Source organism: Lepidochelys kempii, chromosome 2, assembly GCF_965140265.1.
Source record: "Lepidochelys kempii isolate rLepKem1 chromosome 2, rLepKem1.hap2, whole genome shotgun sequence".
NCBI classification, from domain to species: Eukaryota; Metazoa; Chordata; order Testudines; family Cheloniidae; genus Lepidochelys; species Lepidochelys kempii.
In genome coordinates, this window is record NC_133257.1 from 232157421 (window position 1) to 232178134 (window position 20714).

Below are 20714 nucleotides of genomic sequence, written 5' to 3' on the forward strand. Positions count from 1 at the left end.
TCTGTGAAGATATTTCTGCTCCAAATCTTTATGCAGACGGCTCTATTTGTGTTTTCCATATTACAGGGCTCCAGTCTCCTATTTTAATACCCAATATCACCATTAGACACAAAATGAGACATTCACAATTTTTATTTTATGGGCACACTTGATATCATTTACATCTCAGGCTACCAGTTTTGTGGGCACAGTTAGATAGTTACACGCATGCATACACACACAAACACACACACACACAAACACACACGCACACAGAGCTTGAACTGAACCTGTAGTTTTTGTGACCATGAAACTCTGGTTACTTAGCTCATCTAGTGTGACCCCTCTGTATCTTACAGAACTTATTCAATACATCATCCCCCACCAATGTCTTATTTATCCTGGTCTTGAATAGCTAAATTGATGGTGCCTTTTATGGTCTCTTTTCCTCCAGTTTAAGAATATTTCTTTCATATGCAGCCAAAGCTTTTCCTCCTTTGTCCTACAGTCTTCTGAGGCTGTGATTAATTCCCTTCTTTCATTTATACTCTCACTTTGAAGGAGTTTTCTAGACTGTTATTGTATCCCCTTTGAGTGTTATATTTTGGAGACTATGAAAATATGGTTCCTTCAGACTCTTTTCATATATCTTGTCCTCCAATGCTTGTACTAACCTGAATATAGTCTTATGTTTTTCTGTATTTTTCCCAAACTATGGAAAAAGAACTATATAAAATATTCCAGGAAGAGTTGCACCAAAAAGTAAATCAAATGCCAGGATATAAAGGTTCCTAAGGAGGATACATATGTCAGCTGGATGACTTTGCTATGCTGATCAATATTTAATAGTAGATATTAAGTTCAGATAATTAAGCCATCAAGTTAACCGTCCCATTAAAATGAACATGGAAGCTAATACTTTTCCAGGGCAGTATCGTTCCCGTCTATTTGGCTGCAGACTCAAACAGTATTGTAACAATTGTCATTGTCCAGTCTAGCTGAACACAAAAGGAAGGAAAGAAGTGTTTTGTTTTGCTTTAAAAAAGAGGTGATTATGTGAATATTGTTAAATAGGCGGTAAATCAAAGTAGGATAAAATTAAAATCTACAGTTTCAGTCAGTATTAAAACTTATTTTAAGCATGCTGCATCCTTCTTATAATATGTTTAAACTTCTATTTTATAACTGTTAAACACACACTATATGCTCATTCTGGCAGTATTGTTATTTTTAGACTTGAATTTCTTGATGTAAAAAATTAATATTTAATGCACATCAATCTATTTTCTCTTCCAGATTCCTGTCGCAGTGACACAGATAAGTTCAGCCAATCACCCAGTGAAAGTGGGACTGTCAGATGCATTTGTGGTGGTGCATAGGATCCAGCAAATTCCCAGTATGTAATAAAAATTCTGTATGATGTGAACTAGTGTGGAAGTGGGGAAGCAAATTTTGCATGGAAGCGGATTTAACTGAACAACAAATCACTTAGCTAATTTCAGTTTGTTAATTCAAATGCAATTTTATATGATTTACAGATTCCACTGTGGCTTTCTGTTTTTTCTCTTGAACTGATGACTTAAGTAAAATAAAATAATTAAAGAGTCAGACAAAGTAAAATAAATCAACCACACAATTCTGTATTCCATATAGGATACTCCACCTTAGTTGCTGCAATATGTTTCTTTATTAATAAATGGGAACAAATAAATTGTGCATAGAATGCCCTTGTGCCCAGGTGAAAGATAAAATCATGCTTTCAAAGTTGGATTTTTTTTTCTCAAAACACATTCCACACTGTAAATGTCAGACCACATACCTTCCTTTCAGTGAGAGGAAGGGAGAGAAGACACAGAAATTAACTAGTATTTTGTGTTTGCATAAATCTTTTCAGTTACACTGCAATTTGCATTTTTATTTTCTCTGAGGTTAAAGGTGTTATCAAAGCTTTAAAATACTCACCTTACTTAAAATTAAGACTAGTCATCACTCCTTATTTTGTTATCACTTGGTGTTCGTATACCTTGATCATAGCTCGACTTCAGTTGCACCATTAAGGATTCCAATGCACACTTCATTTTCTAGGTGTGCGTCTTTACATACATACTTTGGGCCAGATTTACCCATTACACCTTAGGGAAGGCCCCTGGCAGCAGGATATGCTTGGAAAAAAGCTGCAGTGAAACAAGCTGCCCAAGACTGTTCCTAGTGCTTTGGGACTGTATAAGCAGTCTCCAAAGTGGATAATGCTGGCAGGGGTGTGGCATAGCCAAACTTGATGTGAGCTGACCTGATTCAGCCCATCCCCAAAGCAGCCTACAGGCTGAGCTACCATGGAAATTAAAGCTGCATTCAACACTTACAAATGCCTTTTCTATCCCTGCACCAGCAGGAGTAAGTCTGACCTGACACTTTTCAGCTATATGAGTGGTTTAGGGGGGGAGGGGTTGTTTGTTGTTTTTTTCCCTTGATTTTATGAAGTGACACTAATTTACCAGCTCACATATTATAGAGTGTAATTTTAAGTTTATTCTGTTCATTTTGTCATCTCTGGTAAATGGCAGATGAGCAATCTGGAAATTGGTGAGAGGCTCTAAGCAGTGGAATTGTATCAGCTATTTTGGTAGTTTCCTTTCTACACTACCTACTGTACTCTTTAGGTTGTGCTACTTTGACTTCTTCACTTATAGGAGAGTACTATTTTGTGAAGGATGGAAATTCTTGGTAACTCTGTTGCTTACTAGCTTGAAGTTCTTGAGGGAGGTAGTAGTATTCAAGGGAATGGGCAATTTGCAGTTGGCTTTCCTGGAGTCAAATAGTGCTGTCAACAGAACAACCTTATATTCGTATGTGCCAGCAATATAATTGTATCCTGACAAAACTGTTAAATAGTGTTGGCCTGTAAAGAGCCAATGTCAGCTGCTCTTTAAGTATGCATGTTCTTGCATTCTTGTCTTTCAGAGGTGTTAAATCAACCAGGGTTCCAGTCAATTACTGCAAAAGTGAAATAAAATAATAGTAGTTTTAGTTTATTTATTGGTTCTTTAGGACACAGAAAGAATATAAATTGCTGCTTACTTTGTCCCTGTAGAAGGCACAGAGCTCCTATAGCTGTTTTATGGGTTCTTGTCTAATATTTTAGCTAGGACTTCGCATCAACTGGCTAGACAGGATGGAAAACTGTAAAATGGAATATGAATTTCACATAGGGACTCCTTTATAACCCTATTAGAAAAGAGCTTACAGTTCATTTGTGTTGATTTATATGTTAAATGTTCAGCACCCTCCAAGTCGTACTCAATAACTGGTTGACTTCATCCTGCAAAGTTGGGGAAATGCCCTCAGTCTTCTTCTACTGTTGCTTTTTCTCTTGATGCTTGAAAAGCTGTTTTTTCAACCTGCTCACTTGGTGCCACTTCCATTTATGGCAATGGGACAAGGGCATATTTCCTGTAGAATGATAATGAAAATTAAGTTCAATGCTACTTTAAGTGAACTCCCAGCATAGATAGCTAGTATACACTCATGGCAGATCAGTCCCATTAGTGACTTGGAAACAGAACATCATCCAGAGATAGGTTTGGAATCTATTTCAACACTTCAAACCTGCTTTGGTATATTACAGAGGGTAAATGAATTAGAATTTGGATAGATCGCAAGTGAGGTTCCTTGCATTGTCTACAATAAATGCTTCTTCCAGTAAAATGAAGCCTTTGGCTTTGAATTGAATGTATACTAGTGTAACTGTCCAGAATCTGTTCTCAGGCATAACAGTATAAATCCAGTATAATTATAATGAGGTAAATAACATTCTCTAGATATACACAAGTGTACAGTAACTGAGTGCTTTCTCACTGTAAGGAACAAGCATTTTCCTTTCACAGAGCCATAGAGATGTAGCACATAATATCTGCAGTGTGTTTTTACATTGTTCAGCCAGTTGAACTTCTCTTGACTGAGCAGAGCTCTCTTTAAATACACTACTAGGTGTTTGACCTTTTGTGTACCTATAATCCTCGTTAGTCTTTGTCAGAAGGATTCACTTTCTCTATATATGGCATTTCTGGCATTTCCCTCTATAGTACAGGCTAATGGGTGTGAGAAATCTGAGGTGAACCTCACTTTACCAGGACCTTTATCGGACATATAATCAAAACTTTTCCAGATGTTCTAGCATCAGTGGGTGCAAATTCAAAATGCCAAAAGTGAAATTTCTTAGGCTTATTTCCAAAATTCTTCATTTGGGTCAGTTCGTCTTCTGTTACACAAGAGAGTTTATTCTTTGGTGGCTTCTAAATGGTAGGCAGCAGCTGATTTACATTTGATCTTTTCAACTTGTGTCACTATTGTTCAGTACAAAATGTAGCCATGGTATGTTAGCTATTATTAGGCACAGACAGATAATAAGCTTTTGTATTTAAAACAAAAAAAAGTACAATCAGCAATTCAGTTGGGAAAATTGGAGACATAGTGGTACAGTGATAAATTTTGTGAATCACTGTACTGATTTCTCTACACTGGATGTCTTATAGAACCACATCTGGTTTATTTGGAGCTTTTTTTTGTTGTTTTTCTTCTACCAGCCCCCCAAAAAATTAAAACCAAAAGTATTTTCAGAGTTTCAATGGGATAATATTTTTTAAATGATTATAGCCATATGTTCATGACTTCAGTATTCCAGCAGGGACTGACATTAAAGCTGCTGTCCTCTATTTACCTCAACAATTTTGAACTAGTTAAAAGGCTTAATAAGTCTGTTTTTCAGAGGTGTTGAACATCTTTATTTCCCACTGACTTTAACTGGAATTATGGGAACTCAGCACCTCTGCAAATCAGGGTCTACAACTTCAGGATACCAACCTGCTTTTTATGGAAGAAAATTTAGAGCTAACAGCTGGATCTTTCAAACATTGGCCAAAAAAGAAAATATATTTTGTAAATATTCATGAAACAACACATTTATTCCAAAGTCAGGCAAAACTGCTTAATGTTGATGGATAAACATGCTTCCCTGAAAATCTGGTTTGGAGATATTTCATTTTTGTTATGGTTGGTTATTTCCTCTAAAAAGCATTTAAACAAGACTGGAAAAGGTTTGTTTATAAGAATTGGGAACAAAACTGAAGGATTTTTTTTTCTTAACAGAGAAGTCTTCGTCTTAGTATTTAGACAAGTATTAGAGGGGTAGCCATGTTAGTCTGGATCTGTAAAAGTGGCAAAGAGTCCTGTGGCACCTTATAAACTAACAGACGTATTGGAGCATAAACTTTCAAGGGTGAATACCCACTTTGTCGGATGCATGTAGTGGAAATTTCCAGAGGCAAGTATAAATATGCAAGCAAGAATCAGGCTAGGGATAACGAGGTTAGTTCAATCAGGGAGGATGAGGCCCTCTTCTAGCAGTTGAGGTGTGAACACCAAGGGAGGAGAAACTGCTTTTGTAGTTGGCTAGCCATTCCCAGTCTTTGTTTAATCCTGTGCTGATGGTGTCAAATTTGCAAATGAACTGAAGCTCAGCAGTTTCTCTTTGAAGTCTGGTCCTGAAGTTTTTTTGAAGTCTTTAAATCTGCTATTGTGTGTCCAGGGAGGTTGAAGTGTTCTCCTACAGGTTTTTGTATATTGCCATTCCTAATATCTGATTTGTGTCTATTTATCCTTTTACATAGGGACTGTCCAGTTTGGCCGATGTTCATAGCAGAGGGGCATTGCTGGCGCATGATGGCGTATATTACACTGGTGGATGTGCAGGTGAATGAATCGGTGATGGTGTGGCTGATCTGGTTAGGTCCTGTGATGGTGTCGCTGGTGTAGATATGTGGGCAGAGTTGGCATTGAGGTTTGTAGCATGGATTGGTTAGAGTTACTATGGTACAGTGTGTAGTTGCTGGTGAGAATATGCTTCAGGTTGGCGGGTTGTCTGTGGGCGAGGACTGGCCTGCCTCCCAAGGCCTGTGAAAGTGACGGATCATTGTCCAGGATGGGTTGTAGATCACTGATGATGCATTGGAGAGGTTTTAGCTGAGGATTGTATGTGATGGCCAGTGGAGTTCTGTTGGTTTCTTTCTTGGGCTTGTCTCGCAGCAGGAGGCTTCTGGGTACACGTCTGGCTCTGTCGATCTGTTTCCTTATTTCCTCATGCGGGTATCGTAGTTCTGAGTATGCTTGGTGAAGATCTTGTAGGTGTTGGGCTTTGTCTGAGGGGTTGGAGCAAATGCCTCCGCGCTTGGCTGTAGACAATGGATGGTGGGGTGTGTCCGGGATGGAAACTGGAGGCATGAAGGTAGGCATAGCGGTCAGTGGGTTTTCGGTATAGGGTGGTGTTAACGTGACCATCACTTATGTGCACCGTGGTGTCTAGGAAGTGGACCTCCCGTGTGTATTGGTCCAGGCTGAGGTTGATGGTGGGGTGGAAGCTGTTGAAATCGTGGTGGAATTCTTCCAGGGTTTCCTTCCCATGGGTCCAGATGATGAAGATGTCATCAATGTAGCATAGGTAGAGAAGGGCCATGAGTGGACGAGAGCTGAGGAAGCATTGTTCCAGGTCAGCCATAAAAAAGTTGGCATATTGTGGGGCCATGCGGGTGCCCATAGCGATGCCACTGTTCTGGAGGTATATATTGTCACCAAATTTGAAATAATTGTGCATGAGGATAAAGTCAAGGTTCATTCACCTGCACGTCCACTAATGTAATATACGCCATCATGTGCCAGCAATGCCCCTTTGCTATGTACATCGGCCAAACATGCATCTGACAAAGTGGGTATTCACCCATGAAAGCTTATGCTCCAATACGTCTGTTAATCGATAAGGTGCCACAGGACTCTTTGCCAGCGTTTAGACAGTTTATCTCAATTGATGGCAATCATCATTGGAAGGATATATCATTCGCTAGTTATAGTTTTCCTGTTAATGGTGGGATAAAGCTATGTACAATCCATTCACAGTCTCATTGTCTAAGGGAAACCTCAACAGAGGAAATGGGCATCAGAGTTGTTTGGATTTAATTCACTCATTGGTTTCTTATCAAACAAAACATGAAAAGTGGTACATTTAGTGATGGGTCAAGCTTGGAATTCAGTTCTGATAAACAAGCAAAGGTCTAGATATGCATGTGATTCTGGAAAGCGACCATTTTGTCTGATATTAATGTAAGTGTCTCTTCTTCCATCCCCAAAGGCTTGGCAGTAGCAACTCTTTGTTCTCTGTCTACTGCATTCATTTACCTGGGATGTTTCCTAGGATTTGCCCCATTGCTATTGTAAAGCAGTTTGGGGGCTTTGGGGGGGATGGGAGAGTGAGTGGGACGTGGAATTTTGGTAGACCCCTTTTTATTGTATTTTATTTTATTTTATTGTTCCTGTTGGTTGAATATTTTCCTAGCCTAAATACTGTGCAGCATTGCTAGTACAGAACAAGTGCTACATTCCAGATGTAGCTGAGTTTGTGTGAGGTGTGAGAGCATATCCAGGACACTATAAGAGGGATGTGCCACCATAAGAAGGATGAGTCTGGCAGTGAAAGTCAGGTAGGAGTTGGCTAATGCGGGTACAGGATGTCTCTGTTCTGTCTATAGACAGGCTGAATGTTCTTTAAATTAACTTTTCTGTCTTGCAAGAAAGCACACTATAAGTCTTAATACCTGTCTTCAGGTTAGGTATTGCTGTGACTGGCAGTAGTTCTGATAGTCTGGCTAATTCTACAGCTGCTCTCAGCAGGTCTTTTCCTTTTCTTTCTTCATCATCCCTGCTATATCAATTACCAGCTCCTTGCCCCTCTGTTGCCACCCTCTCTTCACTGTTCCTTATTCTTTTTTCTTCTCTGTCAGACCAGCCCTTTCTTTCTACTCCCAGGCCATTCTCAATCTTCTTCTCTCTCTACTGCATTCCCTTTTCCTACTCTCAAGCTTTATTTCTACACCTTGGTCTATCATCTCTGCTCCTAAGTCCCTTTTCTCTCTCTCTTTTCCAGGACACTCCTTTTTCAATACCTTTTTAAAATAATTGTTTTAAAATTGCTCATGTAGAAAATAATGAAGAAATATTGTCTTCAACCTGACACTGTGTTCAACTCTAAAACACCGAGCAAGTGTCCTGCTTTCTGAGTCCACACTGCACTGAGAATCGTGGTCCATAAGTGCAGTGTAAAATGATGTGAATTCTCAGTTTTTCCTACAGCCTCACAGTGGGTTGCTACTCCATGCTGGTCTTTTTATTGGAAACAATGGTTGGGATACTCCTATAATGAAGGCACATAAATGGCTGGACTTTGTCCCAGTGATGTTTCACACTGGGCTCTGTTAAGGCAGGTTCATCTATTTTAGGAAGTGTGGGCTGAGACAACCCAAGGTTTAAAAACACTGAAATTACTCTACAACACTGGGTATGCAAATAAAAATGAAAGTTTAGTAATCAATTAACAACATTCCAGTTTCAGTGCAATTAGTGCCACTCAATATATAGTTAAAAGGAGTACTTGTGGCACCTTAGAGACTAACCAATTTATTTGAGCACAAGCTTTCGTGAGCTACAGCTCACTTCATCGAATGCATCCGATGAAGTGAGCTGTAGCTCATGAAAGCTTAAGCTCAAATAGATTGGTTAGTCTCTAAGGTGCCACAAGTACTCCTTTTCTTTTTGCGGATACAGACTAACACGACTGCTACTCTGAAACCTGTCCTATTGAGTGTTTTCCCCAACCAGCTAAACTACACGTGGCAACTGTGTCTGTTGCGGATGGCTTTTCTACATTACTCACAAAACAATTATTTGGTGCTTAATTCATTGGCTCACTCATTGACAGATTATCTCCTCTATGTGTCCTCAACTGCCACCCTTTCTCACCATGATCTTATAACTTTTGTTGAATTGAGGTTCAAATTCCTCCAACTGCTGGTGACTTTGCAGTGTTTTGAGTAACTTTAAAGAATGTTAAAAATGACTGTTGTACAAAGAAGGACCCACATCTCGGCTGGAGGTTTAGGGCTTGTCTACACTGCCTTGCAGTTCAGATTATGGGGAGTGAAGAGCAGTGTGCACCAAAGTGCTGCACTGTAACTGCCCTGTGTAGATACTGAGGGCATGAACTAAACAGCTCCTCATTGTGTTAACATAGTCCTCTTCAAACAGGATTACATTAATGCTAACAAGGAACCTTTTCATTCACACCTAATGCATCCACATGGGGGAGTTATAGCACAGCCCTTTGGTGCACTCTGCTATTCACACCCCTGTAGTCCAAGCTGTGGGGCAGTGTAGACACAACTTTAGACACACATGCATAATTGTGTGTTATCAGGAAGCAGCACTTCCCTAGTGTCGAACAGTAGATTCTTGTTTGTAGATTCATTAGTTAATGTTAGTAGTTTACAGACCTTTGAAGATGGAAAGTGCATGAAGTGCTGAGGGTGAATATTACTTTGAAAATAATCTTCAGGCCTTTCTGACTCCTTTACATTGTTTAGGAGTTGGCTGCCAGTCATATGGGACTAACAGCATGATCAACCCAGAATTCATACTTGCTCCTATGGCATGAAGATCTCAGTTGCTCACATATAGTACTAGTTGCTGGATTTAAAGGTCACTTTGTACTGAGATTTGCCCCACCCTCTTTTGTAACTTTTATTTGATTTATAAATTGCTGGTAGTATAAACTGAATATCCTTCATAGCTTGTTTATTTCGTACTGAGCTGTCATACTCATTTGTAAACAGGCCATTTATTTTCCCACCCCTTAGATTCACAAATACATAAAAACTCTCTTTACTAGGTAAGCTATTTTTGTTTATTGTTCTTGCTGATTCTAGGGCTGGTGTTGAATCCCTGGGGGTCTTTAAGTGACAAAGCCTTGTAATTTGTGAAGATAAAATTAGAAGGTTTAACTGAAATGGATTTAATAGAAGAAACCTAATCAGGTTTACATCTGTCAAACATATGGATTCAGAATAGTTCAGTACAAGTACTAACCCTTTTGATATGTTATAGAAGTCTCTTCTGCTTTTGTGTTACTGCACCATCTGCAGAGCCTCCTGCATTCTGTGGCTAATGTAGTAAACTCTGGCACTTCTGATTCAAGTAACGTTTATATGTCATTATTTCATTTAAACCACTGTGATAATCCTGTAGAGAAAAATGTGCTCTCAGACCAGTATCTTAGACATCTATAATTTACAGATGCATTGCTTAATCTCTTGAAAGGACAATTGGCCTTGTGACAGCATGTTATCTTTTTAGAGGCTAGCAACAGGGCTGAGGTGTGTAGTTACCTCAAGAGGCTAGTTTTCTCTTTGGTTCTTTTATGCCGGAAATCTGCCTTTGTTTTTGTATTCAAAGATATTACATGTGTACCATTTGAACTACATTGTAAATGCAACAGTTGCCCACAAGGTAGAACCTGTTACTGAAGAATTATACATTATTGATCTTTTTCAAATTAAAAAAAAGATTCATGGGACACAAAAAAAGACTAAAAGAAAAGTGAAACATTTTCATACACATGCTCCAGGAAATACTATTAACAGAAATTTATTTCTAGTACACACCGAGGTTATCTAAGCTATTGTGACATGTGGTATTACATTTTTGACATGCCCAAAGCATGATAGATGCTTTACAAACAAGTATAAATACGAAGTCCCTGTCTCAAGAACTTGCAGTGTAAAGCCTGTGCTTAACTTAGTCTATGAGTAGTCCCGTTGACTTCAGAGGGACTATTCATGTTTCCAGTTAAGCATCCGCCTAACTACCTGGGTGAAGTGAGGCCTTAGACTGCAAACTCTGGGGGGCTGGGACTTTGTATTTATACTTGTTTGTTAAATACCCAAATAGACAGCATGTGAAAAACAACAACTACACCCAAGTGTCTAGGATTGGGGACTTCAGTTGTGTTTTTCTGCTTTGGGTTGGTTTCTGGCTTTTGTTCTCTTCGGAAGAAGAGGATTGAGGATTATAGGCCTGAGGAATATGTGAATTTTGAAAGGGGATGAAAAGTGCCTTTCAAGTCTAATTTTCAAAAGAAGCTGTACCTGCATTTTCCATACGATTTAACTGTGTACACAAATCTGAGTGCTTGTACTTCCAGCTACCTGCTTACAGGTGCAAATCAAGTCGTTAAGAGTGCAAGTACTCAGATTCTACCTATGCTAGGCTTTCTTACACCACGTGTCACCACAGTGTGGAAGCTCACATTATGTTTTGTGGATACCAATTGTTTCTCCAAAAGGAAGGGTCAAGCCTCCATCCATCTGAAAATGTATTGCTTACTAGGATTAGCAGTCATGCTGCATTCTGCATGATTATAAAGCAAGCTTTTATATCAGACATCATCTTACATAATATTAGTATTTTTAGTAATTATCTGCAGGGTGGTTGTGTGACAGACTGTTTCATGGGGATTTTGGAAAGCCTGAATACCTGGTTTGATACATGTCCCCCTTGGGCATTTATTGTGACATACTCAGAAATAATAAGATTATGGCTAACCAACCTGCACTGTTCACCTCTACTAATGACAGAATGCTGCCAGGTTCATTTCCAGTGCCATCATTTCTTTCTATGTATCCATTTGCCTTTTTTTTTCTTTTTTTTTTTTGACAGACAGGAGCCAGATTTAAAAAAAACAAAACAAAACAAAAAAACAAATGAAAGCTTCAGGCATCAGCAGGAATTCATTTCAAACACATTCCATAATTGCTTTGATTTGGCAGGTGCTTCTCTTGGACAAAACATTCTGGGAGAATATATCCTTCACTGCTGGCAGATCTACCCAAACCAAGCCCAGATTAGTTTCATCTTGGCAGGGTTTCCTAGCCTGTACCTTTGGAAGTCTGGCAGGTATCAGAACATCCACAGCAGATATCTTATCTTGCCAGGATCTGCCTACTATCCAATCAGAATGGCTTTGTGGTAAAAATATATAAGTGTACCAACTTAAAAAGCTATCACTGCATCCAAGATAAAAACAGAGATCCTCCACCAGGAGTGGTTCAATGATAGCAGAAGTCAGCCTCAAATAAATAACAAGTTGAGTTAATTGGCAATGGCACCTTAAGCCTTATGGAGAGTTAGGTAGAAGTATTATTGTTTGCAAGCAAGATTCTGACTATTCATGCCTAAAAGAGCTTGTTCAAAGAGGAGAACAGAGAGGCTGTCCAGTGCAGTCGCTTCACAAAGAAACTTGCCAGGGCAGGGCAGGATTTCACATGACATCCCAGCCCAACCCTTCTTAGGGCTGTCTTCACTGCTCCTTCAAGCAGGTTGCTTGCTGGTTGCTTTGACAGCTTTTGCTTGCTGTTGGTGGCAGCACATGTACTTGTCCTAACAAAGCTCACGTACTCAGGCCAAACTGTGCTCTTCAAGCACAGTAGCTAGGTGTATCTCCAAGTGCACTCTAGCACATCTTGTAGGAATTCATATTTATTGCTGTTAATGTGTTTATTTCAGTGTATAATAAATATATAAGTAAAAACGTTTTGCATCTGAAAGAAGTGGCCATGACCTTCTGACCAGAAGAAGCTGGGGAAAATACTTTCTTTTTGTCACAGCTGCTATATGATTTCCTAACAACATTTGGGGATGCAACAATACTCTTAAAGTCCAAAGCAGAATGGCTGATAAAAACATGTCCCTCACACCAACCATATGGCTGTGCCCCATTTGCATGGTGCAGAATTGGCAACACAAGGCTGCCTAAGCATAGGTTTGTGGTTCTCTGTATTATTTTCTCCTCCCATCAGCTCAACTGACAAAATTGACCAAGAGAATCCATTAATCCAATGTCTGAATCTGCTCATTTCTCTTCTGTCCTAATCGTACTGAAGTGAAAGAGTTTGCAGTGATTTAAATGGAAGCTTGATCAGGCCTCTGACAAAAAATTAACCTTGAATCCAAGGCCTATGGAAATGGTCATCATTATAATGTAAGACCAGTAGTATAGTCTATCCTTCTAATTTGCAAATGTTCTGGTCTGCTTTGCAGCCATACACTTAATATCTGGAATATTGAAGATGACTAGAATAAATAATACAACAGTGAATAGGAAACTAACAATCAACTGATTTTTCTTTTTACATTTCCCGTCTGTTGCTTTGGGCTTGTGTGTTCAAAGCCTGTCTAAACAGTACACTTATAACTTTGCAGAGAATCTTCTGCTTTGAGAAACATACCTGATTTCAGTTTACGGAGTGATTTCACATGCAGCTGCCTTTTTAGTAACACTTTTCTTAGCTCCTTTAACATTTTTCATTTTTTTTAATATTAAAAACGTTCTAATCCAATACTTTTGAGCAAAGGCTGCAGTATTAAGATGTGAAGTAGCTTCCAGCTAACAAATAAATTAAGTGACTAAACCATTTTTGTTTGCACATTTTGAGAACAAATGGCATTCCGACAGTATGTTTCTATAAGCCATCTAGCTTGGGAAACATCTTCTGGGGGTAAATATCTGAAATATAGTCTAAAATGAATTTGAGTATCAGCTTTAGAAGTTCTGCCTAAATGAGTTAATGAGATGGCTGAGAGCTCATTCAGCATTTTCATAGTCCTTTATTGGTGAAAGTCTCTGATGGTTTCTCAAATGAATCTCCCACTCTAGAGCTGTTAAATTAAAATTGCGTCATGGGGGAAATGTGCTCTGTGTGTGTGTGTGTGTGTGTGTGTGTAGTATAGCAAGCAACTGGTAAACCCATTGGTTTCTCACAGGATGCAGCTTGCAAAACAATAAGATATGAAAATATCTCCTCCCTGTTTTCCTCCCTGATAGATGTCCGTAGAAGAACGATTTATGAATACCACAGGGTGGAGCTACAAATGTCAAAGATTACCAATCTGTCAGCTGTTGAGATGATACCTCTACCTAGTAAGTAAAATTTAATATGGACAGGTCCAAAATAGTTGGAAAATGCAGCATTGCAAAATATTTTCCTAGAATCTGAGGGTTTGAAAACTTTATATAGCTGACTCAAGTAAGTTAACAGATCAGAGTTTTATCATAACTGCCAGAAGATCTTGAATGACAATTGCACTAAATGATTTTCCAATGAGTGTCTATATATCCATTGTTTGCTTCATGAAGAAAGGGAGTAAATTACAAGATTGTGAGTCAAACACAAAAACTTATGTGTACAGTGCAGCCCAACTTAAATGAACAGACAAACAAGTTTTGCAATTCATCCACCTTCTTCTTTGCTCAAGGTAAACCTACATTGTTTAGAAATCTTAGCATTTAAATGGCCAGCTGTACCACTATGATACACTGAAAGTAGCTATCACCCTTTTTTCCTAATCCAGTTACAGTTCTTACACACTTTCCTGCCAGTCTTCTTATCAGCATATGTCTAAATGTTAGCTATACCGAGAAATGTAGAAATGAGAAGGAAAGAGATTTAAAGAAATAACTTAATACTTAACAGTAAAATAAAAAATTAGCAACCTGAGTGAAAGGAGGTTTTTGGAAATGGGATTAAATTTACAAATGGAAAACAATTTAAATCCTGAAGATCAAAATTACCTTCTCTGCATATATCTGTACAGTACATGCTAACAGGCTATCTTTTATATGTCATGCTGCACATCTGAGAGCCCAGTGATCGCTTAAATATATTTTTGGAGAGGATTTATTCTTGCTTTGTACATGTAGTAAGAATTGTCTATAAGATTAATAGGTGTATTAATATTTATTTATTTTTCCATCTCCCAGCCTGTCTCCAGTTTAACAGCTGTGGTTCCTGTGTCACTGCCCAGATTGGCTTCAACTGCAGCTGGTGTAATAAACTCCAAAGGTAAAGAGCCTTGTTTCTTTGGCCTTTGATATACGGCCGTGCTCAAAATGTATTCAAAAAAAGTTTGACCTTAAATGATTCAGAATATAGGACTTGTTCTTTTGGGAATTTATTTGCTGAGGAAAGACAAGGGGGATGCTTTTGGCATTGTAATTTACAGTATCATCCTAAAGTAATATTGTTCATCACTATGAACCTCAGCAGCTCCCATTATCAGCAACACATCACTACCCCATTTAACTTTAATAAAGAAAGCTAGGAAAGAAGGGCCCAAGGGCTGACAGAGCAAGCATATGTTTCTCAGAGTTCCTACCATTATTTCCATACTCTTATCTGAAGTTCTAATTATCTTTGGTTTAAAGTAGCCAATAGAAATCATAATTAAATTCATATTTGCTCCTTGTATGTCATCAGAAAGAAATGTCACTGCATGCAGAGACCAAGGGGCGAGTATGTAAATGTAGCTATAAAAACCTGCTGGTCCCCCAAACAGGGATGAGACTGACACAACTAGGAGTTTAAAAAAAAAAAAGTCTTTGAGCCTCTCATCATGTTTAGTGAACATTTTGGGTCTCATCATCCCCTCACTGCTACATTCACTCTGACAGTCATGTCAGCTGCAGGAACCATTTGGAAGCTTTATGGAATAGCTGAAGTGTAAAGAGCATAACGACAACTCTGTGATCATGGCTTTTCAAAAAGTTCTTCATTTGCTGACCTTGGTATCTAGAATTAAACAGCCATTCAGTTATGTAAAATACAATATAGTTATGGATGTGAATTATTTGTGTTTTGCTTTTCAACCTCAGAGATTAAGGACACAAGTCTTATTTATAAAGTGTATGAATAATGAAAGGAGAAAAGGCTATTAGCATTTTAAAAGTGTGCAGTTATTTAATAGGATGCTGAAAGACAGGCAAATAGTTGATGAAGTCAGTATGGAATTAAGAATTTGTGGTAGTTTATATTTATATTTTCCTAAGCCGCTTCACTTGAAGTAGGTTTGTATCAAAGCTTGCTGCAAATCAGTTTTGTCCACTTATTTTGCCAGACAGCCTTGATAAGGTATTTTATCTACATCAGATTGTATCATGCAGCATGACAAATGTTGTACAGAATAAAAATATACACCTAGTAGCAGGCTATTCCAAGGAAAGGCTAAGTGAGCAGGCCTTGTAAGTGTGCCCCGGTTGCTTGGTGTGAAGTTTAGTCTTAGGATTTGTTCCTGCTTACACTGAAGCATGAACATGCATTGACTTAGTTAGGAGCAAGATCTGATGCTTTGGGATCATGTTGCAGTCCTCCTTGCTCAGGTGAAACACCCACTGGAGTGAGTGGAGCTTTGTTTGTGGAAACAGCAAAAATTGGTCCGTTTATGAAAGTAAAAAAACAAAACCGCCCAGCCATTGTTGTGAAGTTTCTGAAGCATTATGCTGAACTACCAGAGCATTAGAAGTGCTGCAAAAAAGGCTTAATAAATCAATTCAGCCACTCATCAGTGGCAAGTATGGGGGGCGTGAGACTTCGATTTCTATAGAATATAAGTTTTCATTAAAGAGATTCTTGTCCTTCTGGTTGTAGATCACCTTCTATCAAGTATGTAACCTAGTACTATATGGTTTTCTGCAAACAGACAACTCCAGTGCTGTTACAGTGCTCATGGCTTTGACAAGAGGTGGTAGAGTAAAATGAATAACATGGCACATTTGTCGCTGCTATTTCTGGGTGGGAGTGAAGCTGTCAGTCATTTCATGCTACTTGGGCTTGGGAAATCTCTGACTAGCAGCAGAGGCAGGATCTGAAGTTATTCATGAGAAGGATAAAAAAAAGGAGACTAAGGTTATGTCTACATACAGAAATTGCACTAGCTTAAATACAATTCATTTAAAAGCTGGTTCTATCATTTAGCTTGTGTTTGTAAAATTACTGATAAAAAGCCAGATTCAAACCAATAGAGGATTGTCCACCCAGGAATTTGCACCTGTTTAACTAAATTTGTTTTTAAACTGATTTTTGTTAAACTGATGAAACTTTATGTATGGATCAGGTCTAAGAGAGGGGAAGACTAACAGAGACCTCTTTGCTCTCTCCAATTCTGCCTGCTGCCAGGAGGCTCGGGGAAGAATAGAGCAGTGGAGACACCTCCCTTAACAGTAGCTAGGAGGCTCTGAGAGAGGAAAAGAGACAAAAAAGCTCCTTTCCATTAGCAACAAAGGAGGTGGGGCTTCAAATTTATCAGACAGCTACTAGCTAGAGCAGGGATGGGCAAACGTTTTGCCCCGAGGGCCACATCTGTGTAGGGAAATTGCATGCAGGGCCATGAATGTAGGGCTGGGGCAGGGGGTTGGGGTCTGGGAGGGAGTGCGGAGGGTGTGGGGGGTGCAGTGTGCAGGAAGGGGCTCAGGGCAAGGGGTTGGGGCACAGGACAGGTGTGGGGGTGTACGAGGGGGCTCAGGGCAGGGGGTTGGAGTGCAGGAGGGGTGCAGGGTGCGGCAGGGGGTTGGGATGCAGGAGGGGTGCAGGCTGCAGCAGGGGTCTTAGGGCAGGGGGTTGGGGTGCAGAAGGGGGCATGGAGTGCAGGAGGGGGCTCATGGCAGGGGGTTGGGGTGCAGGAGGGGTGTGGCAGGGGCTCAAGGCAGGGGGTTAGGAGGCTCAGGGAAGAGGGTTGGGATGTGGGATGCAGGAGGGTTTCGGGGTGCAGGTTCCAGGGTGGCAGCAGCACACAGCGAGGCTACGACAGGCTCCCTGCCTGCCCTGGCCCCGCACTGCTCCCAGAAGTCTCTGCAGCCTCTGGGGGAGGTGGGGGCAGAGGGGTCCGTGCTCTGCCCTCGCCTGCAGGTACCTCCCCGAAGCTCCCATTGGTCGTGGTTTCCCATTCCCAGCCAATGGGAGCTGCAGGAGGTGGTGCCTACAGACGAGGGCAACGCATAGAGCCCTCTGCCACACCTCCTCCCTCCAGGGGCCATAGGGACATGGTGCCAATACCACGGGCCAGATCCAAAGCCCTGACAGGCTGGATTCAGCTCGCGGGCCGTAGTTTGCCTACCCCTGAGCTAGAGACTGGTACAAAAGATGGACAGTGAATTCTGCACTGCTGTGCACCTCATGCAGTCATTTACTTGGTAATACAGCACTGTTAGATCAAAATAGTGGCAATGTTTTACACCCTCTTTGCATAGCTGTAAATGACATGGAATTGCCAGGCAGGATCAAGGGAGAGCACCCTGATAGAAACCTCAGCACTGGAGCCCTGCATGAGGCTATTTTTTTAATCCCACTCTCATCCCACCCCGTAATACCCACTCCCACTTCCACCTGCTCCCGCATTGTTTCGTGCAGTTTTATCCCACTCCCACCTGCAAAAACTTTAGATCCTGAAAATTCCTGAACAGACAGATTCCCCCATGCTCTTAAAATAACCAAAAACAAACAAAACAAAACAAAAACATGGTCAGTTAATATTAGGGCTGTCAATTAATCGCAGTTAGCTCATGCAATTAACTCAAAAAATTAATCGCAATTAATCACACTTATAACAATAGAATACCAATTGAAATGTATTAAATATTTTTTTATGTTTTTCTATGTTTTCAATATTGATTTCAATTACAACACAGAATACAAAGTATACAATGCTCACTTTATATTATTATTTTTGCTTACAAATATATGCACTGTAAAAATGATAAAAGAAATAGTATTTTTCAGTTTACCTAATACAAGTACTGAAGTGCAATCTCTTTATTGTGGATAGGGGTCAGGGCAGTCAGGGAGCCGGGGGGGGGGGGTTGGATAGGGTGTGAGGGTCCTGGGGGGGCGGTCAGGGGACAAGGAGCGAGGGGGGGTTGGATGGGTTAGGGGTTCTGAGTGGCACAGTCAGGGGTGGGAAGTGGGAGGGGCAGATAGGGGGCAGGGGCCAGGCAGTTTGAGGAGGCACAGCCTTCCCTACTCGGTCCTCCATGCAGTTTTGCAACCCTGGTGTGGCCCTCAGGTCAAAAAGTTTGCCCATCCTTGGCTTACACAGAGACTTGAAGAAGAGCTCTGTTTAAGGTCAAAACCTCCTCTCTCTCTCTCACCAACAGAAGTTAGTCCAATAAAAGATATTATCTCACCCAATTCCAAAATGGGCAGTTCTGAATAACTATAAAGCATAAAATATCCAATGGTGTGCAGCATGAAATGTAGCTGAATGGTATCAGAAATTTAATACAATGCATAGTAGTAATTAGGAAGCACATTACAATGTATCAATCATCAAATGCAAGTTCTGCTCTCAACTTGCAAAATGTTTTCTCCTTCCCAGCATCTTAGATTGCTTTATGCAACATTTTGGTCCAGTGATTCTCTTATGTTATCCGGCCACTCTTCAAAAACGTCCACATTGTCCAAAGGATGATTATTTTTACAAATTACAGTCATTGCCTTCTTGCCTTGATACTGTTAAGGGAGTGAATTCATTTTCACAGTCTAGCTTGCATTTCAAAGGAAGGTGAGTTTGGAGCATGACAAATACACATCAAGTTCCCCAACACCCACTTTTGGGTAATCTCTTGCCATATTTTATAACCTGGTTGGCAACTATATTTTGTGTTTCTTGACAGCAGCAAAATGCTCCAAATCATGAGCTTCAGTTCCAGCAAGTATTTTTGTTCTTTAAAAGCCAAAATTAGCTTTAGTAAAATATTTCACTGTTATGTGTGGTAAAGGAATACAAACTCGATTAAGATAGCTGAATTTCCTGGTCAAAAATTGCTAAGGATAGATTGTTGGGTGTGGCTTCATCCCAAGTACTCCATTTTTTCTGTGAACCATTGTGTATCAATTGTAATTCTTGTAAAATAATACAGCCCTGGATTTTTATCTCCCATTGGGATAAATATTGTACCTCTGCAGTGGAGCAGAATCTATTTGGGAAAACAGATAAAATACCACATGAACTATTAACATAGGCATTTTGAAAGTGCTTAAGAATATACAGAAAATTAATATTTAATTTTGGAGGGAATACCTGCAGAATTTTTTCAAGTAGTCATAAGAAGATACTTTGGAAACTACAAGACAAGCCCATCCACAATAATCAAAATTGAAAGACTTTTGATGAGTAATGGATCTGACTCCTGTAAAGTAGATAATGGCCCTAAAATCTGTTTTAACAGATTGAGTCAAGAAACAGGACAGAAAATAACAGAATCTCCTTCCTTATACTCAGAGTCCATAGAGGAAGGCAATTAACATTTACTGTGATACCCTGAATACAGCATTTAACTTGGGCATTGGGAAGTCCTGCCATTGTCAAGTAAGGAGCAGGGAAGCAGTGAATTTATTTCCCAGTGATCAGAATGTGATAAATCAAGATCCACAAGGGGCTTCAATGGCCATTGAAATGGTCTCCTAGAGAAGCAAAGAAGCTGGGGCAATAAGCAGATATTCTAAAGTGAGATTGCTTAGAGCATGTTAGCTAATAAACAAATACCAAACAAGCATCTCTTCAGTATAAAGTAAAACTCTTTTACACTCCCACAGCCCCTTTTTCTTCAGGACAGCATTTATCAAAGCTACGTTACTACTAAACACAGCATTCTGTATTTTTTGTCTCCCAGGCACAGTACAATACAATTAAAATTTTATATTGTGTCATTCGTATGACCAAGCGCAGTTGTTACAACAATAAAATCTTTATTCAAAGGTCTTGTCTTCCCAGAAGAAATCCACCAGCACAGCTATTCTGGAATAACTATTCCAGTATGATTTAGCTATTCCTGAATAACTCTCCTGCATGGACACACTATTCTGGAATAAAAATGATTTTACTTTTTTCAGCAGAATAGAATGTCCACATGGGGAGCTATTCCAGAATAGTTATTGCAGAATAGCTTAGTCCACAGAAGCTATGCCGGTAACTTTCCCCATGTAGATGAGCCCCAAGAGTGTGAAAGTAGACATGAATGTGAGGCCAGGGTA

General features: G+C 39.8%; 1 protein-coding gene across 2 annotated transcripts in view; it reads left to right on the forward strand.

Annotated features, from left to right (window-relative positions):
• Positions 1 to 20714, forward strand: part of PLXDC2 (plexin domain containing 2) — a 418545-nt gene that overhangs the window by 321515 nt on the left and 76316 nt on the right. For both annotated transcript variants that reach the window (XM_073334185.1, XM_073334184.1), the window contains exons 7-9: positions 1276 to 1375; positions 13736 to 13831; positions 14672 to 14753. In XM_073334185.1, the coding sequence (XP_073190286.1) occupies positions 1276 to 1375; positions 13736 to 13831; positions 14672 to 14753 (278 nt within the window). The remainder of the gene's footprint in view (positions 1 to 1275; positions 1376 to 13735; positions 13832 to 14671; positions 14754 to 20714) is intronic.